This window comes from Triplophysa dalaica, chromosome 16, assembly GCF_015846415.1.
Source record: "Triplophysa dalaica isolate WHDGS20190420 chromosome 16, ASM1584641v1, whole genome shotgun sequence".
Taxonomy (NCBI): Eukaryota; Metazoa; Chordata; class Actinopteri; order Cypriniformes; family Nemacheilidae; genus Triplophysa; species Triplophysa dalaica.
Genome location: NC_079557.1, coordinates 10,728,004 through 10,740,428, shown reverse-complemented (window position 1 = coordinate 10,740,428; position 12,425 = coordinate 10,728,004). Strand labels below are relative to the sequence as shown.

The 12,425-nt window shown below is 36.9% G+C and overlaps 2 protein-coding genes across 3 annotated transcripts; one reads left to right on the top strand and one right to left on the bottom strand.

Moving 5' to 3' along the window:
* Window positions 1-7: 7 nt before the first annotated feature.
* si:ch73-335m24.2 (protein eva-1 homolog C) lies at window positions 8-6,685 on the bottom strand. Of its 2 annotated transcripts, XM_056769105.1 has the most exons (9): window positions 6,354-6,685; window positions 5,388-6,114; window positions 2,245-2,447; window positions 2,043-2,166; window positions 1,815-1,967; window positions 1,568-1,711; window positions 1,396-1,467; window positions 847-927; window positions 8-621 (listed from the first exon to the last, which is right to left on the bottom strand). In XM_056769105.1, the coding sequence occupies exons 2-9, from the start codon at window positions 5,482-5,484 to the stop codon at window positions 239-241; spliced, it is 1,257 nt and encodes a 418-aa protein (XP_056625083.1). In that variant the 5' UTR covers window positions 5,485-6,114; window positions 6,354-6,685; the 3' UTR covers window positions 8-238. The 2 variants fall into 2 exon arrangements, with proteins under 2 accessions (XP_056625083.1, XP_056625084.1); XM_056769106.1 differs by lacking the exons at window positions 847-927; window positions 6,354-6,685 and having other exon boundaries at window positions 5,388-6,235.
* Window positions 6,686-8,195: 1,510 nt separating this feature from the next.
* On the top strand, window positions 8,196-12,274 carry clic2 (chloride intracellular channel 2). Its single transcript, XM_056770441.1, has 6 exons — window positions 8,196-8,383; window positions 9,553-9,662; window positions 10,118-10,243; window positions 10,624-10,724; window positions 10,868-11,037; window positions 11,481-12,274. Exons 1-6 carry the CDS (start codon window positions 8,330-8,332, stop codon window positions 11,637-11,639), a joined length of 720 nt encoding a protein of 239 aa, XP_056626419.1. The 5' UTR covers window positions 8,196-8,329; the 3' UTR covers window positions 11,640-12,274.
* Window positions 12,275-12,425: the final 151 nt, after the last annotated feature.

The window sequence follows — 12,425 nt, the reverse complement described above, 5'->3', positions numbered from 1 at the left end:
CTTAACATACATTCTCGTCACAACATGTTTCATGTTATCACAAGCAGTTTAAAATTGATGTCACAGTTCACATTTAAGATCAGGGAAATGAAATAACATATTTATGTTATCTGTAATAAAAGATTTGCCTTCATAGGTTTCACTCATGTTAAACAGTATAGGCTATTGGTCTTTGTTTTATTAATGAAAGCAGAATGCTGTTTTAAGACGAGCATTAAACAAGATCAAAATAACAATTTCAAGATAAGGTTTTGATTTTGTGCATGGCATAAGGGCTGGAGTTGATGTGAGGCCAGATGTCTCCATTTGTAACCTCCGGTTTGTCTTCCTCCCTTTTGTCTTCCATTACCACTGTCATAACCATCTCTGGATTGAACATGTTTGCTGTTCTGTAAGAACTTGTAAGGTGGTGAAAGGAGGACCGCAAGGAAGCTTCATCGTCGTCATAATCATCTAGCCCTCCTCTTGACCTTTGGGAGGCCTTGAGCTCATCTCCAATCTCAGAAACCAGATCCTTCAGATCCCTCACCAGCGTGGATTTGACTCCGAACAAACACATCAAAAACAGCAAACCAGCACATATACCAGAGACAAAGTATAGAGCCACTTTCTCTGGAAGGCCTTAGAACACGGAAAACAGAGTCAATATTAAGAAATTAGATCGATCTAATCCATCTAAAATAAATCAAAATATTTCAAAAAGGCGGGTTGCGTTAAAAGTAAGATAACGCGGTTAGTGAAATGGCTGTTGCAGACTGCTGATGTCAGCAAATCATAGAGAAAGATGCAGTAAAATAATAGAATCATTGAAATATTCTGTGATCAGACCACACGTCTATAACATACCCTGAATATGAGAAAAGATTTCCAGAGAGTTGGTGAAAATGTTTTGTGGCCTGGACACACCGGGACCAGTGTACCACCCTCCTGTGAAGCAGTAAGAGGGGGTTTGATCCAGCAGTCAGCAGGACCATTAACAACGAGACTACCAAATGTAACTAAATGAACATTTGTCATGGTCTTAAAACCCTTTTGATCTGAATGAGTATGCCTGAATCAAGTTTGTATATTTGTTTAAACATTGATTTTCACCTAAAACCTATAAATGTGATTATTTCAAATAGAGGTAGAAGTAAAAGCATGTACCCAGTATGAAAAAGCCACGAAAACACTGAATTATTCCGATATCTTCATTTGTCATCCAATTTCTTGTTCAGCATTATTCTAAAATAGTAATAATAAAAATAAATATGTCCAAACTTTTGACTGGTAGAAAATGTCTCTTTTTTCATCCATAGTTTTAAGTATTAATTCTCACACATGGAATAAGATGCAGTTATTTGAAAATGTATTAAAAGTCAGTTCATTTGTTTGTGCACAGAATAGTTTTCTTACCATGTGTATAGTCAGAGAGCAAGAAAGGATCCATGTTCCCACGTCCAACATCTTCGAGTAAATACCTTGGTACTACATGGACAAAAGAGGCAGTCTTATTTTTGCTGGATGTATAAATGTATTAATTTTTTTTAGCATGAATGTTCTATCTAGTTGTCTCTGGACATCTCACCACATGTGAAGGAGACTCGCAGGTGCTTTCTAGTGCCGGGGAAGCAAGGGTCTCCAAAACTCTGAGCATTGGCCATCACAGAGCAGTTCGTCTTGCCATGACACTTCCTTGATACCCTTCTCAATGCTGATGGGGACAAGCACTCTAACAGAAACAAACAGCCAAATCATATAAATTGATTTTATTTTGTGCTGTTGTAGCACATTTAGTCCACCAGGTGGGGATAGTGTATTATTTAGTCTCAGACCTATTTCAGGCTTTGTGATGGCCTCTTGAGGGCACTCAAGGCTTTCATGCTCCAGGTGTCCAAAGGTGGCTGAATAAATGGCCAGTACCGTGTTGTTCTTACAGGTCAGCTTCAGTCTCTCATTTTCACACACTGTTTTAAAACGATGGTGCTCTTCGGAAAAGAAAACTGCTTTATAAGACAATCCTTAAGTGTATTGCTAGACCCAAGCATAAAAACAGGTCCCACCTGGTTTGCACTTGTAGGACACTATGATGTACTTGGTGGTTTCAGGGCAGGGGTCTTCACCAAAAACGGGGCTTACCACAGGAATCTGACACTCCCTTTGGTCCTGGCACTCAGACATCACCTTCTACACACAAACACACATTCAGATTAAAAATTCACACAGTTTCATACTAGAGATTTGGTCTGTATATGAGTGAGATACCAGAATGGCTGTGGTTGATGTACAGTCAGTACTTTCCACCGTCATGTTTGGATTTGAGTGTGGACATAGATACTGACTGGGAACACGGCGTCCATAAAATGCAGAGAGGACGGCCACTGATGTTCTAGCAGGACATCTGATGGATAGCGTTTCTCCATCACAAGCATGGGCTGTGTGGTTCTTTAGGATTTTATGGAGGTAATCTAAAGAGAATAAAACAAAAGCTGAATTCTCACAGCGGATTAAAAACATCATCCGATGCTCTGAGATCACATGAGGGCCTGTATGTCACTGCTCAACATGTAACCAACCAACTTAATTAAATTTAATTATATAAAATTTTATCTATATAGCGCTTTTCACAATGTGCATTGTGCCAAAGCAGCTTTAGAGGAGAAAATAATATCATTTTAATAAAACCAATGTTAAAAGGAGGATATTACTTGTCATCAAAGGTTTTATGTCTTTGATGCACTCTGTCAATTTGGATAGCTGAAAGGAATCATCTGGACTTGATGAGATATATTGCTGAGTATCATCTGCATGAAAGTGGAAGCTAATTTCATGTTTTCTAATAATGTTGCGAAGGGGCAGCATGTATATGGAAAATTGTAAGGGTCCTAAAACCGATCCTTGAGGTACTCCATACTTTACTCGCGTTAGATTTGACGATTCCCCATTTAAATGGACAAACAGTTATTTGTCATATAAGTAGGATCTGAACCATTGCAGTGACTGTCTCTGAATACCAGTATAATTGTGTAGGCGATCTAAAAGTATGTTATGGTCAACAGTACCGAACGCAGCACTAAGGTCAAGACAAGGAGTGAGCTGTTGCCTTTATCTGATGCTTTATGCAGGTTGTTTATCATTTTAACAAGCACCGTTTCAGTGCTTTGATGCGGTCTAACGCCTGACTGAAATTTTTCATGCATGTAATTATTTTGTAAGAAAGAGCACAACTGAGTGGACACTACTTTTTATAGTAGTCAAGACAGGTAAAGGAGATTTGAAATCGGTGTATAGCATTCTAATTCATTGGGGTCTAAGTTTGGTTTCTTGATAAGCAGATTAAGGAGGGACAGTTTTAAGGGTCCTGGGACATGGCCTAGATTAATTGACGAGTTGATAATGTTATAAATGGGCTCAGTTGCAACAGGTAGAAACTCTTTTAATAATTAGGTTGGTATAGGGTCTAATACTCATGTTATAGGTTTATAAGGTTGCAATAAGTTTAAGTAAATCTTCCTGTTTTATAGGTGAAAAACACTGTAGCTTTTCTTGTGAGACGATGGCTGATTTTATTTCATAGGGCAGATTTGGAGGTGCGGTGGAATATCCAGGTCAGGTGATGTCTGTTTATTTGTAAATTTGGCAACTGTACTAAAGAAAACCTTAGATTGTTTTTGTTCATTTGTGAGTTTTTGGAGGTGCTCAGCCCTTACCGCTTTTGGTGCCTTTCTATAACAATTTGCACTCTCGTTTCATTCAATTTTAAAGACCTCCAATTTGATTAATTTCCATTTGTGCTCCATTTTATGTGTTTGTCTTTTGAGGGCACTTGTAGTTATATTGTACCATGGTGCTATGCTTTTCTTATTCATCTTTTTTGACTTCATAGGTGCGACAGTTTCTAATGTGTTAGAGAAAATAGGGACGATGTTAAGGCCATATCATCAAGCGATTCTGTGTTTATTGATATGGTTTTTAAATCAGTCAGATCTGGCAAGTTCTTTGCGAAACTATATTTAGTAACCGAGGTAATTGTTACCTTGTCGATAGCGAGTTATAAGGTTGATTTCTGCAGTGTGCAGTGTACAAGTTATAAGATGGTGCTCCGTCACATCGTCGCTTTGAGGTATAATATCTATATCTATTTATTTCTACGTTGGTATACAATTATATAATTAAGTGTAGTGTATGATTATAACGTTGACTTAGCATTGTGAAACTATTTCAGTATTTTGATTTACAAAGTGTAGTGCAGCACCAGGAATTTTCTAATGACCAGACCAACTCCCTAACTTATCTAATCTTTCAAAGGTGTGGTTGATATTAGAGTTTTGTAATGCAGTTTCTTCCACTGTTGCTGTTTTAATGTTATGTTGCTTTTATGTTTCAAAGTGTATTTTGTGGCTGAAATAATAAATCATCCAGACAATAACCAATCAGTTTACAGGTTCATCAACAGAACAAAATGTTTAATATTACGCTATTCACTACTACTCGTGGCTTTTTTGTAAAAAAATCAAACAATTGAAGAGAAAAAAGTATAGAGGTCAGGGGCAGCCGGGCATTCAGAGGAAATGCCCCCAACAGGATCTATGAGAACTTTTCCAGTTTACAGTCCAGAGCGGGAAAAAAATGGAAACATTTGGAAACATTACGTTCACTTATTTTTCATTTTAACTCCCAGAGCAGGTTTCTGTCCTGCTATGTTGAACAATATCTTGAATAAACATGTGTGTCAGAGACGATCAAAGAGAATAAACTGGATCCATTTGACAATTGTAATGTCTGGACAGCACCTCCACCCTCTCTCGGGTACGGCCTTGCTGCATATGTAGAACTCTCTGTTTGGCAGTGCCAGGCACAGACAGACACAACGCAAACAGACACAAACACAATGAACTATTCTTGCCTGATGAAAACTTTCAAAAATAGTGTGACATAAAGCATGTTGCCAAGCACCAAGAAGACGCATTTGTCATGGACATGGACTTCAATGTCTTGCTCTTATAATCAAAATCAAACATATTATAAACTTAAACACATCTGACATATATATATATGTGTGGTTGTTTTTCATACAGTGATAATAATAATTATTATGTAATCAGTGTCCCCAATATAAACTTTACACTCTTTCAGCCCAACACAAATGAGAAATGTTTGTCATTGGCACATAATGGGTTAATGCAGATGACTGCCTTGCCTTGTCAAATACAGAGTAAATGAACAATGGGACAGAGGTTTTGACCATCTTTTGCCCCTTACACCCATCTCTCTGCTGCATGTTAACAACACTTCCAATGCCAAATTACTCGGATTGATTTCTTTTCTTCAGAATTATGCTTCAAGACAACAGTGCTATGTGCATATTTTGCCCTATCCCACAAACAGGATCAGACAAAAAGACTCACCAGAGAAATCTGGAGCAGATGAACCACAGTGTGTGTTGACGGCTAGGACGAGAGATAGGAAACACCGGGACCAACTAGAGCTCCATGGAGACAGCATAGTGCACAACACACATTACAAACTGCTGTGATTTTATGACTACGAGAGTTGGTTTGACTGTTTACTGCCTTCTGACTTCAGAACAAAAGAGTAGACATAATAGTGACATTGTGTTGAGCAGAGAACAAGAGTTCTTTTATCAGCTCGTGTCATTGCACTTATCCGATGTCTGTTTTCCATTTATTTACAAGGGCTGAAATAAAGGTCAGAAACTTCACACATCATTATAATAAGCTATCAAAACACCTACAGTGTATACATCCGATTTTCACAAGTTTGGGGTGTTCCTTGGTTTTCAATGGTGGCTGAACAACCAGGAGAGAATTTTTTAAATAAACAAAATTTTCCATGAAATATGTGCCATAAAAAAGTTACTCTAAAGGCACATTTATTTCTACCAAATTGCTCTACTATAGTAAAACCTCAAAACAAGAAATGATTTTTGCTGAACCTGGCAAATTCGTTTCCCTTGCTTGTGTCCGATGTACGATGACAGCTGTTGGCTTTCATAGTCAACGTTTGGGGTCCTGTGCGCAGAGATAAAGGCGAGGATTTTCCAAGCTGTGTTCCCAGCTGCTGGGTGTCCTTAAGATAGCCTATCATTTTAAGATAAGTGTTTCCTCTCTTAGCCTGAGGAAGAGAGAGGTCAGTAGTTAGAAACTGAATCACATGTATTCCAGAAACACAAAGAACTGTCTTTCCATAGCGACAAAATGCAGAAATAAATAGAAGCATGGTGTCAGTTCACTGCAGAAGAGTATGTTATTTGTAAAAACCCAATGCTGACAGAGACCGAATCCAGCATTGAGGATGACATGTGCAGTATATAAGGAGGAAACATCCTCCCCAAGTATAAAAGAGATCCATACCAATTTAAAAGAGCTACACTCCCACATGTGAAGCGATTAAACTGATGCAATCCATTGGCATAGAGAGACAAAATACTTTAAGTTGCTGTTGACCTTATTTGCTTTGTCATTTCATAAGTGACATCATTACAACTCATAACATCTCCATGGTGATGTGGTACACTGTTTAACCCTTAGCATTAGTGTTGCTGTTAAAGAGAAATGAGAAGCAGGCTGCAGTTCCGATGTGTTACTCATAGTATCCTGTTGGTTCCAGGAGCAGGGAGTATATAAACTGGCACGGCTCATTTCCGGTGCTGGCCGTAGTGGAGTCCGCATAATTTCCAGGATTTGTTAGGAGTTTCCATCTTAGAGATTTGTTTTCGAATCACCATCCTCTTCATTCTTTAAATAGTCAGCATGCAGGTTGTAAATCTTATGTGTATGTAGTGATGTGTGTGCTTTTCATGGCGATACTTTTGTGAATTCCCCACATCATGATGCAATAAATTCCCTCGAAGAACATCTGTGTTAAGTGAGGAAACGAAACTCTTGGCCCTTGGGGTTTGAAAAAGAAACAAACTTGAACGCCCTAACTTTAATACACTTTTATTCTGATTTCTATGTAGTCTATGCATTTTAATTTGGTGCAAAAGATTTGGTCGAAAATACATAATGCTTTACGTTTAAATGTTGAGTGTTTCCATAGTAACATGTTGAGTCATAAGGAGATGACTGAGATGACACAACTGTTTCCTTATGAGTCAAACTGACTGAACACGAAAGCATGGGGAATGAGGGAACAACCTATTTGTTTTAAAATTACACATCCCTTGAGAATTACCACATACCCACGCCCGCATGTATTCATTAACACATGCACAGCCACACATGCGCACACAGGATTCATGGGAATCACTTTCCAACTTTTCCTCTCTCATTAATGAAAACAAAAGGGATATCTGACACCAATGTTCTCTGGAAGATTTTGCAATTCATGTAAATGAGAAACGTTCAAGGAAAGCAGATTAAATCAAAGAAAGAGTCCGAATCTGAAATCTATGCCTGTAAATACAGCTACTAGGGTGCTTAAAAGATTCTTCACACCAATACCATTTTAAGGTCCACATAGAAGCATTCAGTCAAATGTTCTTTAAAGAACCATCTCTTTCTCACATTTTTGTAATCTGAAGAACCTTTTGTGAAACAGAAAGGTTTTTCATATGCTAAAGGTTCTTCATAGAACCATTTAGACAATAAGAACATTCTATGGCATCGTGAAGCACCTTTGTATTTTTTTTTGTTCTTTTTTTAAAACATTCACTTGAGAAGCAAAATTACTTTAGATATTAGATTTCGCTTTCCAAAAAATGTATTCAAACTAAGTGGTTTTACACTTAAAACAACAATATATCTGCCAATGGGGTAAGAAAATGAACATAACTTAAAATGAAAGCAATATTATTTTTCATACCCCCTGGGCAGATACATTTTTTGTGGCTGTTTTAAGGGGTAGTGGAGTTAAACAGAATCTCATAGATCATTTAGTTATTGTAAATTGCACAACTATTACGTCTGCTGTAAAATGCAACACAATACATGTTAGTGAGAGGTCAGACTCTGGAATATTCCTGTGTAAAAATGTACACAACACATAAATGGAATGTGGCACCCGTTTCACGTCTGCGATAAAACTATGACATTTCTCCTGAGTGGACGTAAGTGTTGGTTTAAATGAAAGGCTATTTTGAGCATTCGTCACAGCTTGGCAGAACATTTATATAGTTGAGGGACACGCCCATCCTCTGGAGCCTCCCTCTTTCACTCACTCACTCACTTTTAAAGTCTGTTGCCTGAGGCAGACATCAGGGGTGTAACTAACTTTCATCAGGGAAAGTGTACACACATCACAGACGTATACATCTCTGCTCTGCTTTGGGGAATCTTCCTGCCTTTCTGGATAAAATTTAAGGAGATCTTTAGTTCTTATTGGAATCATGGCACTCAGGCAAGATTCAGATAAAGAGCCAAGCATTGAGCTCTTCATTAAGGTTAGTTGTTCTACTTTAAAAGTTTGAGAAGGTCAGATGTTTAGATGTCAAGTTTATTATAATGAATAAATTCGGAGAAATTATTTTTTGTCTCTTTTTTTAACCTTTTAAAGTAGTTTCATGGCATATACTTTTACAAAGTCAGCCATGTAGAGCGTGACTACATTTGTATGGGAAACTGCACTCCACAAAGACACTGAAGGAAGATTTACTCTATAAGTGCTTCTGTTTGGTGAAGAGAGCTCTGTTAAAGGGACAGTTCGCCCAAACATAAGACATTTGGTAACAGGCATTCATTCAAATATCTTCCACTGTGTTCATCATAACAAAGAAGTATACAGATTTGAACTTGAACTTGAGTGAATGATGACAGAATTTTCATTTTTGGGTGGACTGTACTTTTAATGGAACGACGATTTGGAGGCTGGATGGGTGTCAAAGTCAACTCATTCAGCATTAAAGACTGGATAGTATGGTTGATGTGTAACTGTGTCCCTTTTACGCTGTTCTTTATCACAGTAAACACACAGGGCCAGGGCCGTCTTATCAATACACATGCACACATACAAAATGACACCCATCGTCACGCATACCAGCCAGTATTTCACATTGACATTACTTTCATTGATTTTTATTGAAAAACATACAATTGAATCAAGATGTCCTTTTTCTATCAGTTCATGTGCCCGCTGGGAATACATATACGTATGCATTCCCCCTTTTTTTGCAGTCCATGTCATAATATTTACGTTCAATGATACTAGTGTGGATATATTAGTCATATTTACTACCTTAGCATCGTTCTTTTTCTGAAGATCTAGTTTAAAAAAGGTGGTCACCGGTTACTGTAAAGGTTATTTATGAGCTGTTTGTGATTTTTTAAAAGATCTTCAAAAGCATTGTTTCGATCTGCTATCTCCCTGTTCAAGACAATTCCAGCTTTTCCTCTTTTTGGATTAAGCTCTTGAATTGCCCCCCCCACACCCACACCCAACAATCTATTTATGACCTTTTCTTTTTTGAAGGGAGTGACACAGTTAGTTAAAAATAAAACGTTCCATCAACATTATTGTAGTAGACTTGAAAGAGATCCTCTGTGTGTTTATATGTATTTCCGAACATGTGACTTAACTGTTATGCTGACCATGGTAAAACGTATTTACCTCCAGGCGGGCCACGACGGAGAGAACGTGGGAAACTGTCCCTTCTGTCAGAGACTCTTCATGGTTCTTTGGTTAAAAGGAGTTAAGTTCACAGTAACCACTGTTGACATGAGGAAGTAAGTGTCACCTTAACTTTGCATAATTGAAGTATTTATACTATAATATAATTTTACAATAAGGCTGGGATGGAAAGGAATTTCACGGACAACTTTTAAAACCTGTGGAATTCTGGGGCAGGACAAGACCACATTTAATAATACTGGGAGTGGTCCACACAAAAGTGCATACGTGATAATCATTCCCATTGCACTGATCCCATCTAATTCTTTGGAAGGAAGTAAAACTACTTTATTTGAAACGGTTGCCAATGCAAAAAACATTAACGCTTTAAACAAACCGGCACTCCCACATCCGTGTGCTTTACTAAACCAGATTGATACAGTTTTGAAGAACCATTTATCACTGGAGGTCTCATTAAGAGATGTCATGTACAATACATGACTTCATATTGACCATGTCCGCACCCTGTGGTTAACACTCCCTCTGTTCTGTTCCACCCTGTGTTGTTTAGGAAGCCAGATGAGCTGAAGGATTTAGCTCCAGGTACCAACCCTCCTTTCCTTCTGTTTAATGGCACACTGAAGACTGACTTTATTAAGATTGAAGAGTTCCTGGAGACCACCCTCGCCCCACCCCGGTACTATACACGTGTACTTTCTATAAGCTTGTATAATGCCATAACAAACATCACTTTATCTAAACTGTATTTCAAAGGAACATGTTACACAATTATTTTATTGTTCTGCCATGAGTCACATGACCACATTTGTCTCATTAGTGTCTGACACACTGAAATATTTTGCTAATGCTGTGTGAAATCATCCATATTAATCCAGAAGTGTGATTTTAACACACTTTATTTTTGATATATTTTAGAATGTCTGTGTTGTCCATATTTTACATTTTAATGTTTTACAGATGTCAAGGTTATTTAGTGCATATTGATGGATATCTGTCTTGATTTGTGATTATTTGCAAAAAATACTCATTTATTTATTACTTTTTATCTTTTAACAGCTATCCTCATCTCAGCCCCGTCTACAAAGAGTCATTTGATGTTGGTGCTGACATTTTTGCTAAGTTCTCTTCGTTCATCAAAAACAGCCCAAATAATACTTGTGAGTTTCACTGTCAACACAAAGACCCACTGTAGTTTCACAATAGAACTAATAATATTCATTTAATGACATAAAGTGATATTGTAAATAACAGTAATCATATTTACTTTATGTATTTTTTTTTTTTCAATTTGATTTCTCAGTCCATGAAAAAGCCTTACTGAGAGAGTTTAAGAGATTGGATGATTATCTGAACACACCTCTTCAGGATGAGCTGGATCAGAACCTCTCTGTGTCTAGAAGAAAGTATCTCGATGGAAACCGCTTGACACTGGCAGACTGTAATCTGTTACCAAAGCTTCATGTCATTAAGGTGAGTCAAATCTATAAGGTACATCTATTTTTTATAGAGTTGTGTATTATTTAAAACACAAATATGCACAAATATGTGTGTAAATGCACTTTTATTTAGTTCTGGATGTTAAATTGATTTCGCACTGAAATGGCAAACAGCAATCATAATGCCATTGAAATATTAAAATGTTTAAAGACATAATTTAATTTATTTAAATTATTATAATCACATCAACACTATCCTTTTTGTGGTCAATATTTATTATAATAAATATTATAATGTGTTTTTTTATTGTTTTCAAACTTGTTTCTAAACTTGTCAAGTTACCCATGATATTCCAATTCCAATTCAACATTCTCCAGGGTGTGGCCTATTTTAAAATTCTAATTATGATTTTTACCCTTCACTCCACTTTTATATAATTTATGCATTTATGAAATCTACTGTCTTTGATGTTGTAGGTTGCATCTAAGAAGTACTGCAGTTTTGACATTCCTGTTCAGTTTACTGGAGTGTGGCGTTACCTGCAGAATGCATATGAGAGAGAAGAGTTCAGCCAGACAAGCCCAGCTGACATTGAAATCGAGAAAACCTATCTGAGTGTGGTCAAGAGAAAGTGAACTTCCTCTTCCTTAAGTTTATCCTATGGGGCTTGGAGGAGGCCATGCAGAAAAATATTTAAATAGTGTAAATAGTTTGTTCACGGAGAGGTTTATATCAATTTGCGAACTTGTAAATGACAGTAATGGAAAGATAAAAAAAGGACAAATAAAAACCACTTACAGCTCAACATTTTACTGATGCCTGCCTTCCAGAACCAGAAGGACTACTTTTGATTGACTGCTACTGTTAGTTTAAGATTTGATTTTGATAGGTTTCTGGGTTATTTTATCAACAGTCTGTATCACCTCTTTGTGCTTTTAATTGCTCACATTTTTGTGCATAATGTAAATATGTATTTTTAGAGTATATTCGGTTATCTGTATAGGGATATCTAAATGTGTTTGATCATCTAGAATGAGCTTACTCTTAAAATAATAGAAGTGTAGTCAATATAAACAGTGATCAGTAAGCGTAGATGAGTTACACAGTAAGATATTCATTCACAGTAATGGTTGTTTCATATGAAGGGTTATATTGTGATACAGATATGAAGATCACCACTGATTAATGTAGACATTATGATTGTTTAAGTAAAAGATTAAACTGCTTTCTATCAGAATTTACTTCAAATAAAATGAATATAGTGCCGTCATTTCTCTCTTTTTTGTGTGAATGTTTTGCATAAAGCAGAGATGGAAGATGGGTTCATTCATGTTCGGACATTAGCATATGGACACAATGAAGTACGCAAATCTTACAGCTGGTCTGTTATACACAGACTATATTTATTTTACAGTTACATT

What these genes read in the sequence shown, in the direction of transcription:
- si:ch73-335m24.2 (XM_056769105.1), bottom strand. Translation starts at nt 5,484, where the DNA reads ATGCTGTCTCCATGGAGCTCTAGTTGGTCCCGGTGTTTCCTATCTCTC. An exon ending in GCGAGTCTCCTTCACATGTG is followed by an intron (nt 1,468 to 1,567) that starts GTGAGATGTCCA and finishes TTGTCCATGTAG; the next exon opens with TACCAAGGTATTTACTCGAA. An exon ending in AATCTTTTCTCATATTCAGG is followed by an intron (nt 622 to 846) that starts GTATGTTATAGA and finishes CCGTGTTCTAAG; the next exon opens with GCCTTCCAGAGAAAGTGGCT.
- clic2 (XM_056770441.1), top strand. Translation starts at nt 8,330, where the DNA reads ATGGCACTCAGGCAAGATTCAGATAAAGAGCCAAGCATTGAGCTCTTC. An exon ending in ACCACTGTTGACATGAGGAA is followed by an intron (nt 9,663 to 10,117) that starts GTAAGTGTCACC and finishes TGTGTTGTTTAG; the next exon opens with GAAGCCAGATGAGCTGAAGG. An exon ending in AAACAGCCCAAATAATACTT is followed by an intron (nt 10,725 to 10,867) that starts GTGAGTTTCACT and finishes TTGATTTCTCAG; the next exon opens with TCCATGAAAAAGCCTTACTG.